Source organism: Aristolochia californica, unplaced genomic scaffold (genome assembly GCF_029961685.1).
Source record: "Aristolochia californica isolate CCGP_79_NKW_82.1479 unplaced genomic scaffold, dmAriCali1.0.hap1 SCAF_16, whole genome shotgun sequence".
NCBI classification, from domain to species: domain Eukaryota; kingdom Viridiplantae; phylum Streptophyta; class Magnoliopsida; order Piperales; family Aristolochiaceae; genus Aristolochia; species Aristolochia californica.
In genome coordinates, this window is record NW_027181837.1 from 3,448,352 (window position 1) to 3,468,595 (window position 20,244).

General features: G+C 38.0%; 1 protein-coding gene across 2 annotated transcripts; it reads left to right on the forward strand.

Moving 5' to 3' along the window:
* Window positions 1–398: 398 nt before the first annotated feature.
* On the forward strand, window positions 399–17,373 carry LOC137952782 (phenylalanine--tRNA ligase alpha subunit, cytoplasmic). Of its 2 annotated transcripts, none has more exons than XM_068799848.1 (19): window positions 399–533; window positions 2,099–2,280; window positions 2,868–2,990; window positions 4,674–4,766; window positions 4,992–5,048; window positions 5,439–5,494; window positions 5,591–5,683; window positions 6,261–6,351; window positions 13,274–13,323; window positions 13,444–13,482; window positions 14,234–14,310; window positions 14,524–14,608; window positions 14,697–14,793; window positions 15,398–15,494; window positions 15,622–15,693; window positions 15,868–15,934; window positions 16,387–16,512; window positions 16,822–16,876; window positions 16,969–17,373. In XM_068799848.1, the coding sequence occupies exons 2-19, from the start codon at window positions 2,134–2,136 to the stop codon at window positions 17,020–17,022; spliced, it is 1,479 nt and encodes a 492-aa protein (XP_068655949.1). In that variant the 5' UTR covers window positions 399–533; window positions 2,099–2,133; the 3' UTR covers window positions 17,023–17,373. The 2 variants fall into 2 exon arrangements, with proteins under 2 accessions (XP_068655949.1, XP_068655950.1); XM_068799849.1 differs by having other exon boundaries at window positions 13,286–13,323; window positions 16,969–17,372.
* Window positions 17,374–20,244: the final 2,871 nt, after the last annotated feature.

Genomic DNA, 20,244 nt, shown 5'->3' on the forward strand with positions numbered 1-20,244 from the left:
ATTTTCACCTGTTTCTTGCCTTTCAATTCCTCCTTGTAATCATGTTCCCACTACAACTTGAAATGAACTTATTTTTAACCCTATTTTACTTGTAATTCTACTCAATTCTTTCTTTTCTCAGTTTATCACATGATATTTTAGGAAAAAATCAGTGTTATTAGTGGATTATTTTTTATAATTAATCTAATGTCATACATAATTACTGTATTTATGCACAATAAATATTAATTAATATAATATTTTAATTAATTAATTAAAATATTCTAATTCTACATTAAATTACTTATCAGTGTAATAATTATATTTATTTTGGTTAATTTGGTGGTTAGATATATATGTTATATTTAAATATATTATTTCGGGTACTAACACTGTTTTTCGCTACACTTTGAACTCGTCCATTGAAGTTGAAGTACCAATCAACGAGTGAATTCGTTCGATCCTCTCTTTCTCTCGCCGTCCCCAACGATTCTTGACACGGACTTCCGCGAGCAGCACTGTCTCCTGCTCGCGCTCGATTCGTCAGATATTAGGTAAACCCTTCTTCCTGGAAATCGAAGGTATGAGGCTGAAATCGTTCTTCTTGGTTCGGAATTAGTTTCCTCTGCCTCTCATTTTATTTTTCGTTTCCATTTTCGTAGAAGGCAGTGCTTCCCTTTTCTGGTTCGGGAATTTGTTTCCCTTTTCCTGGTTCGGGAATTTGTTTCCCATTTCCTCTTTCGTTCGATTTTGTGTTGTTGTGATGTGGTTTGTTTTTACTTTTTTTTTTTTTAATGAACTAGGATGCGTAGATTTAGATTCTGACCTTGCACCTACTGGTATTTGGATTTGAATGATCTCTTTCTTCTGTATTATCGGCAGATTTTATTCCACCGAGTGTTCTATCCTTCATTGGATTTGTACAGAATTGCCTGTTCAACATCTATTCGAATCTGTAGATTTTTGTTGATTCTGCTCTTTCTCTGAATTTCCTCCGACAATCTTATAATCTGTTTTTTAGGCCTCAACTTGATTTCTGCTGTTTTTTTGCCTTGTGTACTTCGCTCGTGGTTTTCCCCGTATAAAACACTGCTGCTCAGGGGGGGGGGGGGGGGGGGGTGGTGAAGAGACATTTTCTCCTCGGTGGAATCTAGTTACAGTGGAGAAAAGAATGTGAAATAAAATCATGAAGTCCCATTGCTGCTTCCAAAATCACTCTTTCTTTCATGAATGAGCTTTGTTCCTTGCTGATGATATTAGGCATGACAGATTATCACCTATTGGCTAGTACCCCAACTGGTACCCCGAGAGATAATTTTATAAGCACCCGATATTAAGCTAATTGGTCTAAGATTGGATACCTTCTGAATAGAGGCCTTCTTTGGCAGCAAAGCAATGAACGAAGCACTCATATTTCTATAAGAAATTCCTTATAGTAGAAATCAACCATCTTTGTAGATATATCTTCAGCCATAGAACCATGACGCTCTGAATTTTTTTTTCCATTAAAGCCATCTGGACCAAGAGCTTTATCCTAAGGCATTTCAACATTGCATCCAATCTCTTTCATTGTGAATGGCTTTTCTAACCATTGACTTTGACCATCAGAAATCATATTTAAAGGAAGAGAATCAATGAATGGACAATTATGACATTCTTCTTTGTATAATTCCGTGAAAAAAATGAAGAATTTCACTTGTGATAGACTGCCGATCAGAAGTTAATTCCTCATCAATTTGAAGAGACTTAATTCTGTTAGATCTTCTACAAGCAGAAGCAATGGATTGAAAGAAGTGTGTATTAACATCCTCTTCAAATAATAGCATTTGTTAAATGGGGTTAAATGAGAATCTATCTTTTAGTTTATTAATAAAAAAAAAAAGTTTAAGTAAAAGTTATAAAAGTCAGATCTATCAAAATATTTTATTAGTAAAAAATCTCTCTGCACTTTACACCACACTTTCCATTGTACACACTAATACAAACAATTATTTTACACTGTACTTTCCATAGTACACACTAACACACAAACAAGTACTTTACATTGCGCACACTAACACAAATAAGTGATTCACTTTCACTTTTCACAAAACTTACAAAAAGCACTAACCCCCCTTAGGTGGTAGCAAATTTGGCAACAGTCTGTGAGTGAGGATGGCGGAGCAGGCTGTTCTAGGGTTTTTGCAGACGAACGAGGAAATCTCTGATTCTGGCGAGTTTGCGGCCTCTGTTGGAATCGAGCATAATGACCTTGTTAATGTCATCAAAAGTCTTCATGGTTTCAGACTCGTTGACGCCCAGGTATTTTCATCTTTCTGCATTGTCCTAAACAGCCTTTCTTATGATTTTATTTTTGCAATTGAATGAAGTAAAATAAATTCAGTAATTTGTTGTTAACCTTCAGAAAAAAAAGTTGTTGGTTTATTACGGTTGCAATTCTTTTGGGAACTTGAGCTTGCTTGGTCAATGGGGATTATTATTTTGTAATAGAAGGCTTAGCATTTCTCAACAAGTTGCTAGATTATCTGGTCTTCAAGGGAGGATTTTCCATGTGGAAGGGGATTCTAGACCAGTTATCAGTTGGGTTCAGGCAAAAAGGCTCCCCATTGCTGTCATCTTTTATGTTTTTACGAAATTCAAGATTTGTCTAAAGATGTTGTTTGTTCCTGGACTGTTATTCCTAGATCAGCAAATAGTATGGTTGAGTCTCTTGCTAAAGTGAGGGTTATCCTTCAATCCCTCATTGTAAGGTCCTCCCCTCTGATTGTATGTTCTTTGTCACTGTTTTCCTTTGGACTAAATGAAATTGCTCCCTTCCAAAAAAAAAAAAAAAAGAACGATTATTAGGTCTGCAAGAACAAATCCTGATCATCTCCTAATCTTTACAGGACATTAAGAGGGAGAAGTGGGTGCTCACTGATGAGGGCAAATCATATACTGTTGCAGGTTCTCCTGAGGTCCAATTCTTCTTAGCTGTACCACCAGAAGGAATCTCCAGGGAACTCTTGCAGGTTAGTTTCAAAAAAGGTTTCGTATTTTCTTTCACCAAGTTGTTTGGATCAAAATATATTTGCTAATAAATGGGAATTTTGTATTAATTTGCTTGTGGCTCATAACAATGGACTTTTATATGTTTGGATGGTAATACATGGTATGTATTACACATTTTTCTATGGCTTAGTAAGCTTTCTAATTTTAGTTTGGAAGCTTGTTACTACTTTGACCCCCTGCTTTGGCAAGTGTGTTGAGTGGCCTCGGCTTGAGCAAGACATGCACAAGTTAAACTTTGATGGAAGCTTGAGGGGAAACCTTGACCCAGTTGGGGGAAGGAGTGTCCCTCATGATCATCTTGGGAAGATCATCCTTGTTTTCTTTGTGCTGTAGGAGCTAGTGATTCAACTGAGGCTGAGATACAAAGTCTAATGATGCAATGCTTAGTAATCAGTTTCCCAGGAAATGGGGCACATAATGTGGATAGTCTGCTGCACCTTTGAGCCTTTGGATCATTTGGAGTGAATGAAACAGACAAGTCTTCATGGGTAAAAGGCTTTCAACTGTGGCTATTGACCCAAGGTTTGCTTCAAGAAGTCATCCCCTGGCTCTGCCTAATGAAGGAGGGCTTCCCTGCTTTGCTGTTGAAATTGAAATTTGATGGAAGTTTGTGCTATTTGCTACAACAACAAAGAAATCCCGACCGTGTATTCTGGTCCTCTTGGGAATAATGGATCCAAATGAGGCCGAGCTGAGATCTCTCTTAGTTAGGCTAAAACTATGGAAGTAATGATTTCAGGACAGGAAGATAGTCATTCTGCTTCAGTCATTGTAATGATCTTGATGTCTTTTGGTCTCATGTTCAAAGATCAGCTAATAGCTTGTTCGATAAACTTTCTAATTGACCCACCTTAGCTTTCTTTGTTCTTTTTAATTTTTGTTTTAATAAATGCTTCATTCTTTCAAGAAGAAAACTGAGGCGAGATGCGTGGCCCACTTCAAGGGTTGAGACTATTAGAGTCTCTTTGCTACCCCTTTAATTGTAGAGGGTGCTTAGCTGTGGTGATCGATTGTCCTGTGGGCCGCTCTTCCTCTCTGTCTCAATACTGTTTTTTATCAGATCAGAGATATTTCTTCTCAGCTTAAGATCACTTGTATACATGTGCCTTGTGAGGCCAACTGCTTGTGGATTCACTTACTTGATCTGGGATTCTCCTACAGCACCTTGTTGGAGAGTTACCTTCCCTTGATGTTAGAGGGGGCTGTTTAGTGTTTTTATGGTTTTTATGGTTTCTATGTTTGCTTCATATTGTTTTGTTGGCCATGCTTTTTCTCTCTTTTACTTGTTTTTTTCTTTTTCGATTGTATCCCCTAGTGAGCCCTCTTGTTCTTCTTATTCCTAGTGGAATGTAATCTCATTTTTCGCTTACCTAGCAGGTTGTTGTTGTTGTTGTTATTATTATTATTATTATCATTATTTTGGTAACTGCTATTATTGTTATTATTATTCTTTTTATTGTTATAGAAATTTATTTTTTTGTGTGATAGGTTGAAGAAATCTTTTTCATTCATTGATATTATTGCACATTTTTAGCAAAGGAACTTTCTGTAGTAGTTATCGTTTGGTACCATAAGTAGACAATTCTTTTTTATGCTGCATGTAGATGAATCTAGAAAATAATATTGTTTCTCTTTTGTTGCAGAAAAAAGTCGATTCTTCTGTGTACAAGATAGGATGCTCTCAGGCAATAAAAAATAAATGGGTAGAAATGGGGAAACAGCATGTCTTGAGAAAGGTAATCTGTTTACATATAATGTTTTCATATTGTCAAATTTTCATTTTTCTGACATATAGGTTTTTTTTATCTGGAATGTATGAAAGAGTGCAACTAGGAACCTCTGTTAGTATCTGCCAGAACTGAACCTCCTGATTAGCAAGATGTGCAGACACCCTTGTATGTTTGTGGACAGTTTGTTGGTGATGATATTTTTCTGAGTCTCAACTTTCACCAATCTTACAGGTTCAGCATGTTGAGGATCGCGTAAAAGATTTGCTTACAAGGATACATAATGAAGAGGTGTGTTCACATCATTATAAATTATTATTAAAAAATACAACTTGTACATGAACTGAAAATTAGTCTTTGCTGTTCATGTACTATATTTGATCTACTTTTAAAATATGAGTGTCCTGTCCAAGCTAAATGCAACTTTAGGTTATCTAAAAATCTATGCTGGTTACTCTTTTCTCATCATTTGTGCCTTTTCAATTCTCGTTTGTTGTTGAAAGAACTTAAGTTAGAGTTGAACAAATGTGTATAACATGTACATGAAATGACTTTGTTATGTAGACTGCTCTCGAAACTGAACCATTTTTTCAGCCTCCAAGTGTATTTTCTTAACTTGTCACAGTGTTGCTTTTGTTTTTCTCTTTTGATCTATAGTAATAATGACAATTGGCATTTCAGGCTGTTGTGCAAAAAGACATAGAAGATCTCAAAAGAAGAAAGATGATTGCTTTACAGTAATGCCAACCTTACTAAAATCAGTCAGCTTGTTTTTTATGCCCTAGATTTTAGATCTGCAGATTTCCCGAAGTTCTTCTCACTGTATCATGCAGGACCTGGAAAGGCTACTCATTAAAAAAGGGACCAAACTATACCTTAAAAAGGACTAAAGCAGCCACAGATTTAACTCGGGAACAACTTCTGAGGTCTCTCATACCTATCTTGTTATTTAATTATTGAGTTTATGTTTGTTTTGATAATACACTTTGGTTATCCTTGTCATTTGTCATGTCAAAGTGGTTTATCCTACAAAATTCCCCCACAACCAAAACAGGAAAACTGGAAATATAACCCGCCTCTGCTTTTTGCATGTGGACTCACTGGTTACGAATGAGTGGGGTTTACCTAGAAGCCAGGGTCTTGGGTCGCCATATTTAGGGGCTGTCTCTTGGAAATATCTGAAAATTCATACTTATTGCAGCAACTTTTTTATTTTTATTTAATTACTATTGTACCATGTTCACACGGTTATTTAACCTGATAAAACCAGTTTGATCTGGATGCAGTAATTTGCTGTACTCAAAGGCTGCATCGGGTTTTAGTACTTTGATTGCATGCTTTTTGTATTCTAGCACCAAGCACCTGCATAAATAGAAAAATACTTATTTTGTAATGTGTACCTTCTTGGTGCTGGGTTTCTATCCATTTGTTCTTCACATTTCAGATGTTTCATGTGATTGAATGTAAATAGCTTGAATTACTGACTTACTTTTGTGATTCCAGGGGTGACTGGAAAGACCTAGAGTTCAAAGAGTATAATTTCAGTGCTCAAGGCCAGCCTACAGAAGGTGGCCATCTTCATCCTTTGCTCAAGGCATGGATTTCAGACTGTTCTCTTATTCTCTTGATGTTTTAGCTGCTTTATTATATTTTAGATTAGTAGAATGTATGAGCAGAACTGCTTTATTTACACCTTTACTCAAAAAAAAAAAAAAAGAATGTATGAGCAGAACTTACAAGATCATTTTGCACGAGGGGTATTTAACTTTTGAATCGGGAAAATTGTGTACCTGAAAGCTAAACGACCTAAAAATGGACCTCACTAGAAGATCAAAATGGAGGGAAAGGATTCATGCATCTCGATTTAGTTGAAGGAATGCTCTGTTAAGAGTTACATCATCAAATTATTCAATTAGTTGAAGGAAGAATCATTGTTGAAAATGAGTAAGTGAACTGAAGAAGATGAAGATGAGTTTAGGGTAAGTCGGACAGGTGCAAACTCATGCGACTCATCCTAGTCAGCGGTGAGTTGTTTGAGTGAGCTAATATGACTTGTCCTCTCTTAGATATTCACTTGGACCTTTCTGTTTGCATTAGGACAGCTGGTGATAATGAAAATATAAATTCAAATCTGTCATGTTCATGAGAACATATTTCAGGCCTGCTGCAAGTTGATGACAGAAAGGATTTTATTTCCCATGTCCTTTCACCTGGATGACAAACCTCACCATCTGAATATTATGATCAAACTTATTGAAAATGCTACCCCAGCATACCCATCTCTAAGCTGGTACTTTTGCAACCCCACACTTTGTCCCTATCCCCTTGTATAGAGAGATTCTGCTCCACTAAATGATGTCCAAGCAGGCACTAATGCTTCATCTCCTGACATAAACAATCACAAACGAATGGAAGCTGAATTTTAGCACTTCAAATGATCAGCTAAACTATACCGACCAGCGCCAAAATTGGATTTCTCCAACCCCACAACTTAATGCTAGCATCCCTTCACTCTACAACTTCTCCCCCTCAACAGCTTCATAGAATATGGTTCCACAAAACAGAAAATGCCTGACACCAGTGTTTTTACCAACATTCTCTTGTTTCTCAAGAGACCACCTTCTGAGAGGTTTGCAATTCTACCATAGTGTCAATTACCATGGGGGCAGTATGATGGAGAGAACTACTCAGTAATTGTTAGAGGTTGATCCTCCCACTACTTTCAAAAAATCGTGAGGAAGACCATAGAAAGGTGAAAAGTTCAAGAGTTGTTATCATTGTCTAGAGTGCCTTATCTAAAATCCAATGGTGAAAGACTTGCGTGTGAAAATTTATGAACTTGAAATGAAGGAAAGAGGCAATGCGGGAGAGAGGGCTGGAGAAGAAACTTTACTCAACGTTGTATTGTTGAAGAGAATAAATTAGGGTTCCCTCTTCTCACCTATTTATAACATAAAACAATGATAGAAGACACTAATGCCTTTGCAAACCTTACATCCTGGGAAATAAGATTCTATACGAAAATAATTTCCTAGAAACCTAAGTAAATAGAAATTACTATTCTAATACTCCCCCTAAAGTTGGTGTTTGTGCTTCAACTTGTTACATAGCATATCAAAATAAAAAGAATCATAAAATTTTCTATACTTAGGTCTTCAATATCTTCAATAAAGCAATGGGCTCTCAAATTTTCAGCTTCAACTTGATATTTCACTTTATGTTGTACTTGGCCACTAATCAAAATCTGCATCTTCCATTCCCTTTGGATGTCTTGAGAAAACTTGGCTCTGGTCACCAACTTTGGTAAAAAAATTCACCACCTCTGGGAAAACTTCGTTGTTGGCTCTTCCAAACACCTCCTTCCTCTGTACTTTTCCTTCTACATTCCCCCCTCAGGCTGCGGATCCATGACACAAAGAGACTGAGCTTGCCTAAAACATATGTTAGAGGAAAAACATCACTCATGGCCAAACAACAAATTCCAGACCCCAAGAAACAAGTGGATTGACATCTATCCAGCACTGACAAGAACTTAAACCCTTGCTGATTTCTTAACTTGCCACAGCTTCTTGTGGTGACAAAAAACTGAAGCTAAGGAAGAAGGTTATGCTCATTGACTCTGGTTATACGTATTCCTTTTACAGTAACAAAAACATGTGTGCACCCTTCAATTCTTCAGAGAAGGTATGTCACAAAAGGCTGCCATGGGTAATGGGTGTGTGAGGGCATTGCTTTAAAATGATTAACAAAAAACATAACCAACTGAAGAAGTAGTACTAGATATGATAGCCTACCCTTGAACAAAAACTCGGATACTGCTCTTCCATGAGACAGATCCTAATTTAGATCAGCCATAATAGCCATGTTATAACTTCTTTCACACAACGGCAACCAATCATAAACAAAGACATAGAAGCCAAATTAATCCAGGCTAGACCAAAAACAAGCAGCACCGGACCGAAGATCCTTGACTTCAAATTGGTAGCACTACAACAGCACTACCTCCAGGAAGGAAGTCATTGACACCAACAAAGATCAAATAACCCTGGTGATAAGGCATGAAAATCATACTTAACTCAAAAATAACCAGAAAGCTTGCTGAATTCAGAATCACGTGAACAAGCAGTCAGCAAGTGTATGAGGAAGCCAAGGAGGGTGTTCAGAGCAGGCCCAAGTTATTAGTGCAATCAAATCTGGAATAGAAATGTAATATTATAGTATCTGTCCTGCCAAAATTTCTGATTCCCTCTCTGTCTTCAACAACAATTAGTCGAAGCAGACATCTGATGCAACAAGTATCATATGAAAAACATGCTAGACGACCTGCTCCTTTTCTTCTTTTTTCAGCAACACCAGCAAAGAGTGAGGTCAGTCAGAGAATGACACCAAAGACTGGGCATACTGCTGTTGTAATTAACGGCATAAATTAGAATCCTCTACAAAACCAGTAACAGTGCATATATAGTTGATATTCCAGACTCTTATGGATATTTCCAAAACATTCAACGTTGTTGAACTATTTGAGTATCATCCTTCAAAGCCTCCAAATTTGAACTCGAGGTTGAGTTCTCTCCGAGTAGAAGGGACTGTTATAGAGAAGCAAGCCGAAGAGTACTAGAATGCACTTGATAAATCCATGCCTATTAAGAAGAAGAAGAAATGAGGGCAAATCCTTATTGCTTTGAGTTTTTTTTTTCCATTGATTTTTCTGTTATTTTCGTATTTAAGGGTTTAAGACATTTTAATTCTTTGTAAGTTATAACCAATTGGGTTATGTTGGTCTCTTTGAAGATGTTTTGTCTTAAGCATGAATTTAGGGTTGTAATGGAGATCAATTGGTGATAGAAATAGAATTCCAGCAGCCGTATTAGCTCTTGCCTCTTTTATCGTTGTGCCCTTAGGGTTTCAGAAGGAAACCCTCAACTTCTTGACTATTTACTGCATTAGAATGGGTCCATATGTAGATACTTCAGACTTGGGGTATCTGCCAAGAGAATTTCTTTTTGTCCCTCTTCAACGTCATTGGTGACAGTTTATTTGCTTTTTTTTCTATTTGACAAAGCTCTCTTGGTGATTGGTTCTCATCTTTTTTGACCCAGATCTTGAAATTCTCCTCCTTTAATTCGCAGACAACATAGGACCTAGATCAAATTCTAAACCTTAAAGTCCTCTTTGGACCCTTTGAATTAGCTTTTGGTCAACAGGCAACTTGGTAAAACACTAATGCATTTAGGTTTAATTTGGAATATTTTACTGGACATCATGGCCTTTACTCTTGGATGCATTTCCTTGACACTCCCTTTAAACTACCTTGGTCTTCCTCTCCTCTTGTTGACCTTGTAAAACACTTTGGACTCTCATTTTTTAAAAAACTTGGCAATTGTTTTTGTTCTTTGTAAGGGAGGTTTTTTACAGGCTGGAAGACTTACCCTCCTTAACCCTCCTTAACTCTTGCATTGCTGGCCTCCCTTACTATATTTTTTTCCTGCCCGGCAAGTTGGCAATAGAGAATTGAGGCGATCAAGTATCAGTTTCTTTGGAGGGGGTCCTATGAGGGTTCAAACACCATTTAGCTTAGTGGGTCGTTGATTGTATGCCAAAGAAATTGGGAGGACTTGGTGCTAGAGGTGTGAGGGATATAACTCACGCACTTCTCCTCAAATGATTTTGGCATTTCAGCATGAATAGAATCTAATTTAGAGGAAGTTTATTGTTACTATAGTTGGTTTAGGGGATGTGAGATGCAGTCTGCATGATGGACATCAGCATCATCTTTTTCCACCTTGGTGAGCCATAGCGGGCCTTCTCTCCATGTTTGCTGCTGGAACAAGATTTTATGTAGGAGATAGTTCCTCAATCAGATTTTGGCATGATTGTTGAACAGAGTCTAGGTCCCTGATGACGATCGACCCCATTCCTGCACATGCTTTTTGATCTTGCTGCTGCACTGACTATTCTAATTGCTGATGCCTTATCTTTGGACGAGGGAGACTTTGTCTGGGGCCTCCATTTAGAAAGCTCAATGATTCTGAAGCTTCTCTTTGGAGCTTGTACATTCACATGTCAGTGCATGTTAGGTTTATCTGGGATAGCTCTTCATATGGAATTTACAGTTTTTCATGTTATGCTGCTCTTAAAGGACCCCATTCCTGCACATGATGCCACTCTTGCATGGACACTTTCTACTCCAAAAATCAAAATTTTCTTTGCTGCACCCTTCACGGTAAGTATCACACCTTTGATAATGTGCAGAAGTTTGATATGGTGGCGATCAGCAATTTCTGCAAATTTTGTGGAGCCAATGCGGAGATCATTTTTTTAAATGGTGAAGGCTTTTATTAACTTGAGAGAAAGAACAAAATATTTCAGAAGGCACATTGGCCTACTAAGGGAGAGATGCTCCATATACAAGAAACTGGTGATTGACATCCACTTTAGCTAATGAATCAGCAATGGGATTTGCAGCCCTTAATGTGTGCTTCCACGAAACTATATAAGGTCTACAAATATCCAGAATTTTCTCGTAGATATATCTGAATCTCTAGGGAGGCTTTGAACTTCTTTTCCTTCGGCTGATCACCATGGAAGTATCTCCTTCGACAACTAGCAGAGCATAGAAATGCTCAAAGTATAGCTCACAGCCCTGCTTAAGTGCAATGATTTCTGCTCCTACAGAGTTCTTCCAGCCAATGAGGCCCAAGAAAGCAACCCTCGTGATCCACCAATGCTAGCATGACCTGGATTTCCGAGTAAGCTTCTATTGAAATTCAGCTTTAGAGAACCGGGGGAGGAATCCAGGGGATTGCAACTGGAGGCTGATGATTCACAAATATTTGCGACTAATCTGCCATTCCTTTTTCTTATGGAGAAGGACAGAGAAGGGAAGCCTTTGTACGTTTAAGCCCATGTCATATTGTATGGGAGAGGTTTGAAATTAAACTTCCCATAGAAGAAGCTGATCTGTTAAAGACTGGGAATTCCTTTAATTCCAGAGAAGCCATGGAACAGCCGCAATGGAGGCTCCCCAGAGAATTGTTCCTGTATAAGGGAGACCAGCATAGAAATTCTGAGCACTAAGACCTGTGAATGATGACGGAAAGCAGCACTGTAGCCCAAAATTACTGAGATATGAATTCCAAATCTGAGAGCTAATGTGACAGTGGATAAATAGATGATCAACTCTCTCTTCTTTTGAGTGGAGAATTTGCACAAGGAGTTTATGACAGGGCATCCTCTCTTTTGCAGCTCATCACAAAGAGAAATGCTCAATGAGGAGACCATCCCCCTTTTTTCTCCAATATAACATAACACACCATATGAGTTTTGTGATTCAATGCAGAAACAGCAGATGATATCCTCAACACTGTTTCTTATCCTGTTGCTTCTTGGAATGCCATTGTTGGAAAGTTTGGGATATAAATGTTCTCACCAGCCACATTTCCATAATTTTAATCTCAATGCTACACTTTGACCTCCCCAAAACAGATCATTTAGTGTGGGGAATGTCTATGGGTGCTGTTCCATGGGCCCTTTGGGAAGAACAAAACAGAAAAACAATCACAAGGACCTCCTGAATAGTGAGCAGCATAATCGGAAGTCTACAGCATGCTATATTATTTTAGCCCAGATTTTACAAAGGGTTCCCACTCCTTCCTAGCTCAATGAATAAGCAGCACTTGAAACTTCTTTCTACATTCAAAGCCACTTCTCCAAAAAATACTCCTCTTCGGTCCCTCCATCTATAGGCTGATGAAAATCAACTTTGATTGGAGCTCCTGAATCAACCTGGGTCCAGCTACTATAAGAGAGTTATCTGCAATCATGAGGGGAGAATCCTTGTTTTGAGGCCCCTAAGCACTTGTCATATGGCTAAAGCTGAAATGAGAGCTCTTTGGAATGGATTTAAAAAATTTCTCGGGCATTGTATTTATTGAAGGTGATTCTGCAAAATTCATCAGCCGGATGCAAGGAAACTTACTGCCAGGAAGGATGCTTGGTTATATATCTGAGGAAATCTCAGATCTTTGTGATTGTTGAGAATTGGTTCAGCAGCACACCCCTGGGGAAGCTAATAATATTTCTGACACTCTTGCAAAAGTTGGGTCTCCTTCTATAAAAGTTGGGTCTCCTTCTATGAGTGTTGGAGACTGCCTTCCTCAGCTGTTTAAGCATGACAATTCTTATTGTGTCAATTCTTTTATTAAAAATAAATGCTAACTTGTGGATTGGGTCTTTGGCTCAATGGTTCTCGTGTAAAATCTTGTGTTCAAGTTTCCTTGGGGAAAAAGGATGTCTCTTGTGTTTGTTATCAATGTTCAAAAGAAAAAAAATTAAAATTAAAAAACTAAAAGCCAACTTTTAAAAAAAAAAAGAGATCATTTAACTTGATCCTTTCTTGTTGCTACTGTTTCTGAGGTTGACTTTTTTCTGTTTGTGGTGGCTCTTAATTCCATGTCATTTCATTTTTTTTTAATATTTTTCTACTAAAAGTGAGTTGCTATTCTGGTATCTATAAGTTATTTGTTCAGGTCCGGGAGCAGTTTCGGAAGATTTTCCTTGAGATGGGGTAAGGCAGGAATAATCTAAGCTGAAATACTTTGATGCTGATTTTCCTGATAGTAGGGCAAAGTCAAAATCCTTATAGTTGTCATGTGCTGAATGCTGGTAACTGTTTCTTTTTTACCAGTTTTGAAGAGATGCCTACAACTAACTTTGTAGAAAGCAGGTATGAGATCTACTATCCATCTTAAGGAGATGCCTACCTTCCCTGGACTTGCATGGTTATTGAAATAACTTATGGGCACCTTGTGTTATTACATCAAATTTGATTCTCTCTCTCTCTCTCTCTCTCTCTCTCTTTCTCTCTCTCTTTCTTCTTGCATGAATGCTTCAGGTTTACATGGTTATGGATGGGTGAGTTCATGTCATTTTTTTATCCTATTTAATTGTAGAATGAGCTTCTATGAATGAAGCATTGAGGTTGAAGGTTCAGGTTGGCCTGGAAATGACCAATCTTGGGCAAGGGGTACATGCTTTTAAATCTCATATCAAGTAGATGCTATGGTTTTTGTTAGGCTTTTGATCTCAAATATAAGTCATGATATCTATGCAAAAGATGGACCATGCCCACATCTCTGTTTTTACCAGTGTAGGAAATTGAGCTCAGACCTGTTTTGGTAGGGTTTAGAAAATTGAGCTACCAAGTTTTTCCATTTTTGTCATCCTGGGTTTGAATGACCTTATTGGTTGTATACAGCAGTCTGTTTCATCTACTTGCACCTTTGGTACATGAAGTATTATTGTGAAATATTTTTTCCCTAGATGTGACTGTCTCCGGCTATGATTGAAATCCATGTGCTTAAGCCAGTTTATTGGAAACCATTGGTTCTTTATTGGTTTTCATGTTTTCTTCTTGTCTAAGAGGATTTTTCATCTGTTGCTTTTGTATCATTGATTTGATCATCTTGATGTTGTAGCTTTTGGAATTTTGACGCTTTGTTCCAGCCCCAGCAGCATCCAGCTCGTGATTCCCATGATACCTTCTTTTTACAAGGTTCGTTTTAACCTTCAATATGTTTTTTTTTTTTTTTTTTGAAGAATTTTAACCTTACTAACACAAAAATTGTCTAGGGCTTCAGTCATGTTCACACCTGCCCCTTTTAGGTTTATAACCATGGTTTTAAACTACCCACCCAATTAAGTGAAGGACAATACCAAATCATTTAAGTTAAGAAATACATTGCTAAGTCAATTATGGTATTTGCAGTTCCTTCTACTACAAAAAAGTTGCCTGAAGATTATGTTGAGAGAGTCAAGCGTGTGCATGAAGTTGGTGGCTATGGGTCTAAAGGGTATGCATAGCATATTCTGATGTATCATTGTACTTCAGGGTCATTGCTCTACTGTTATGTGTTTAAAACTTAAATGCTTTTGTTGTAGGTATGGTTATGACTGGAAAAGGGATGATGCAGAGAAGAACTTGCTAAGGACCCACACAACAGCAGTTTCCTCAAGAATGCTGTACTTGCTTGCGCAGGTACTTGTCAGCTTGCCACTCTATTATGATTGGTTTTCTAGATATTTTTATTAATGGGTAATAATTCCTTCTTGCTGTTGTAAATATGTCTCATGTGTTAGAGTCTTATGCATGTCATGAAAATTGAAGTTTAATTCTTATCGAGTATGCTTTTTTTGTGAAAATTAAAATTGACTTTTTTGGTCAGTGTTGCTGGGTACTTGTGATTGAAAAGTTCATGATGTACTGTGACTTGGCTTGTTCAGCGCAATTGACAAATAGCTTGAATGCATGAAGAGATCCATAGACCAAGTTCAGAATCAGTTGGGCTGAACTTTTTTTTTTTTTTTTTTTTTTAAATACTGGTAAGCTTTTCATTAGTAAGTAAATAATCTTGCAAAGGAGTGACGGGAAACTCAGCCTAAAGAGTTTTTTTTTTTGAAAAAGGTGTGAATATATTACTCTGAGAGAGAAAAAATACAAACCATGCTAAACAGGACCTTCCTCCACAAAGATTACAATGCAAAAACATTCACAATAATAAGATGTTGACTAGAAGCACAATCTTGGGGCAATATTTCTGAGTGCTACATTATGCTTACCAACAACCGGTGGATACTGACAGAAACCCTTCAGCCCTAGACGCTATTTCTCTATAGATCGTGTGTTCCGTAATGAAGCTGTTGATCGAACCCATCTTGCAGAATTTCACCAAATTGAAGGTATTTATCCTCTGTCATATTTGTGTTTTTAATAAATTTGTCTTTTTTACGAATGAAAAAGCCTGCGTATTTGATTGCTTTTTTTGGAAATAAGAAACTCATTTTGATTACTTCTTTTTGACCTTAGGTCTTGTTTGTGATCGAGGTCTTACTCTTGGTGATCTGATTGGGGTCTTGAATGACTTCTTTTCACGCATGGGTAATTTTTATGGTTTTAGAGAATATGGTTAAATCTCTTGTTAGACAACCAAGAATTTTCTGGATTACTAAGCTAAGCATATTGTTTATTGCTTTTAAACTTTTACATTAGGTTGGTTACTGTTTTCCATGACAATAATCAATATTTTGTCTTTTTTTTTATGACTTATTCTAGGGATGTCAAAGCTACGTTTTAAACCTGCTTACAACCCATACACTGAACCCAGTATGGAAATTTTCAGGTGCTGTGAATTTTTTGACCTGTTCTTTTTCTTTCCATTTAGGCTATCTCATGAGTAAAATATGGTAGGGTACCAGAAAGGTTATGTTAAGGTTCTAAAATAATAGGAGAAACTTGACTGTATGTTAGCTAGGGAAGCTATTAATTGAAATTAGGGTTGTTTATGGTAGGAAATCCTTGCCATTTGTACTAGTTTATCTGTACTATCAGTAGTAAGCAAATGGCTGACGTAGTGGAGAAAAAAGTTCATGGATTGGATGGACGGGGCAAGTTGATAAGTGAGATTTCAGGCATGTGCCCCATACTTGCCCGACCCTACCGGTGCTTGTTATTGACCCAAACAATGTTATAGTAGGAGGATCAAACGGTTTGATTTTTGACAATTGTAGGTATTCATACGAGGATTTTTATTTCAATTTTTCTCTTATCTGGATACCCTGTTTTGTTGATCAGCTATCATGAAGGGTTTAAGAAATGGGTGGAAGTAGGGAACTCTGGCCTGTTCAGGCCTGAAATGCTGCTTCCTATGGGGCTCCCAGAGGATGTTTCTGTGATTGCATGGGGTCTCTCCCTTGAGAGGTACTGTTGTGTATTGCCGAGATCTATTTCTGCTGCTTGTGGCAACACTCATTATCAGGCAAATAGAATGTGTTGGTGTTGATTTCGTTAGTAACTATTTGCTAAAAACAAAATGATGAAATAGTTTCGTTAGAATTTGGCTTAGACTAGCTACATCAACATTAATTTACTGAGAACACACTTGACAATGGCATGCTGTTTCTCATTTCTTTCATAAGAAATGAATTCATCTTCCTTTCATCATATCATGAGTTGCTAGTTATTCTTGAACACGTATGACAGCCTTGCTAACTTAATTTTATGAATCAGACCTACCATGATTCTCTACGGGATAGACAACATTCGTGATCTTTTTGGCCACAAGGTATATTACATTACCCGTTTTGATTTCTTGGGTTTTTTTGAAGCATATGAAGTGAAATGTAGCCATATTTTCATTTTGTTCTGTGTTTGCAGGTTGATCTCAATCTCATTAAAACCAATTCCATATGCCGCCTTGGAGTTCAGTAGTCTCATGTAGAGGCTATCTTCCAGATTCTTGTTGTTTATGGCGGGTGTAGCATTCATTATTGGAGAGACAACCTGGTGGACGAATTGAAAAGCACCCTGGAATTTTTTGTTGGGATGTGTAGCAGCCGTGATATCAGTGAAAGTGATTTACTGTTTTGAATTTTTTCGGATGCCTTTTCTTTCTTTTCTATTTAACCCTTCTCAACAGGGTGAAATATGGAGTCAATGTTCTTGTTAACCATTTACAAGATATTTCAAAATTCCAAGTAAATTAAAGCATTAAAGCTTGCATACTATTAAAAAACAAGCTTTGCAACTGAGTGCAAATGATAACAATATCAGATGAGAAAGAGTGAGAACTTACGTTCTGGATTCTGGGGTTGTCTGATGCCAGTCCGAAGACTTTTGGTCTCATTGGAGCCAAAAACACAATCAGCTGACATGCCAAAGTCCCCTTCCAAGTCTGAACGGGAACCAGAAAAAAACTTCTGATATCGTCACCTAAGCTTCCTCCATTAAAACCTGGCATCAGTAATGGACTTTACTGCATTTCATTATTTGCCCTGATTATCTGAAATCTATTATAATGATAAATGAATCTTTCCAAATATCATCCATAAAACCACTCATAGAAGACACTCAAAGACAAGAAAGAATTGAAAATGGAGAACAATTCCCTGACTCAGCTCTTACTTAAGCTAAGTTGACCACTTGTTCTTCGTCCATTAATGAACTCAAACTAATTTAGTTTTGAGCCAAATCGCCAGTCTGTCCAGTCCAACCGAAGACGTCTTGTAGTTGTCCAGACATCAGCTCTGTTCACACTGCGTTAACACCATCTCCAGTGGTTTCAGAACAGTTGCAAGGTCGTATCTGCACAGAATCGGTCTCTAATCATGTTTCTCTCTCTCTCTCTATTAATCATCGTTAGTTGAAGCCAAAAATCTGTCTCAAGTAGTAAATCCAGTTGGACATTATGGACCGTTTTGTGTGTTGAGACTTCGCTCTCATGGGGCCTCTACCACTGATTGAATTGACTCGATGGTGGAGATGAACCAAGCAGCTCTTCCAGTTTCTTTTGAACTCTAAACTCACGAATCTCCACCGGACGTCTCAACAATCCTTCCAACCCCATAAAAATCTAAAACGTTTCCAATGAAATGCAGATAGTTTTATTTCCTTGTCATGACCCAAAGTGGGCATCTAATGACAAACTCTAATCCCTTTGGATGTTGATAACCTTTGTGTTGATCTCCCAGTTAACAGGATAACCAAAGGGCGAGTTCACGGAATGGGTGGAACCGGGGACTGCCCGGGCGATTCAACTCGTCCGCGCTAACCGACGTAGACCAGTCAAAGATGTGGATGCCATTAGGTTAGATTCACACTATTTAACTAAGTGATTATAATAAGAGGAAGGAGCATAAAGAATGGGTTCAAATGGTGGGGGTGTTGATGGATTGCCCACAACACAAATCTTAAGGGGAGGAGGCTGTTGCCTAGATTCCATCTAAGTGCTGTGTAGTTTGCAGCTTTGTTTGCCCCCTTCTCAGCACAAAAAAGAAATGCAACTGGATTTTCTCATTAACTAAAACGATGGCAGGTCAATAATAGAATGCCCACTAACACCATGCAACCAAACAAGATTTAACAAAAGCAACCACCACCTTCATGTTCCTATTAAATATACGATGTGCTCAGTCATATTTTAATGGCTGAACAGCATGATTTTTCTATATTTTTTTACTGCCAAGAGGGGTTGGTGATGACATTTTTTATTTGGCCAGAATGCTTATCAAGTGACAGGAGAATATGCCCTGCACCAGACCAAGACATAACAGAGAGGCTGATATGATTACACCCATCACAGTTCCAATTGTTAAAAATTAGTGAGACTTGTCCATTAACACACAAAAAATGAGTTTATCCCAATTTGTGTTTGGGGCAGAAAGCATTTGGGTCAATCAAGATATTCGATTTGCCTGTCTGGGTGAGGCCAAGGAGCCACTGAACCTGGCCAGGGGCTATGCTACATAAAGCTTAATTCTCAGCTCTTGAGAGAAATGTGCTGGGTGGTTACTTTTTGATGTACTGGACTCTTGAGATTAGCACAATCAGAGTGGAAAAAGGAGGCCTCAATCAACTGTTTCCTCACTCTTTCTTGCATGGATCAAATCGACTTTCCAGTTATCTTGTCTTTTCTTTCTTCTCTGTCTCAATTTTACCATGTTGTTAGTGGTAGTGGGAATATTTTGTGAATAGAAAAAAGCCTTGAACTGACTCCATAGTTTTGTGTTCAATCATTTATCTTTACCCTGAGAGAGTTTTGCATAAAGGAGACCCATTTTGGTACCAAATTCCTGTGATTTCACTCCCTGTCTGCATCTGGTAAAGTCAAGACATCCAGAAACAAGGCCTAATTTGAAAGCCACCCAGTTAAACAAAAGCACCCACCACTGTCTTTAGCCAGGTCCCTCTCCCACGCGAACTAACTATAATTTCTGATTCAAGTGGTGAGATAAAACCAGAGAAAAGCATACCAGAATAGCAAAGAAAGAAACAGAACAACTCACAATTGGAGTAGAAAAAGGTGAAGAGTGAAGACTTTGATCTGGGTCTATGAAGCCTGAAGGTTTTTTTTAATATTCCGAGCTTGGAAGAGATAAGGCCGGGGGTGGCTTTATTTTAATGCTTTAATCTCGTTGAGGGAAAGAAAAAGGAAAGAGAAACGAAAGAAAGGGACTGGAGGGAGACATGGGGAAAAGGCAGGAGTGGTTGAATGGGCAGTATCAGTTACAGCTCCCTCTGCATTTACCTTTTTTTTTTTTTTTTTTTTTTTCCGATTCAGCAACGGCTTCCTTTGTCTTCATGTTTGGTGGTAATCAGTTGGGCGATGGCCGTTTTGAAGCATAACGCACTCACAGTCACACCCTCCTTCCCCCATTAAATACCTCAGCCCAAAGAGACTCTTCGGTCTTCAGAACGGGCTTTAAATGGCACTACCTCAGGCCAAAGAGACTCTTCGGTCTTCAGAACAGGCTTTAAATGGCACTGAGATAGTAACAAATCCTATATTTAACAGCTAGAAAGCGGGCACCGGCCGATTCAGTCGCGACCTCGTTCTTAAATGAAAAAAGAATCGAAAGTAACATACCTCGTCCACGGTCTCCGGCTTTTCATTTTTTTCCTCTCTCCATCGGTCTTAACTGGACTCGATCTTCT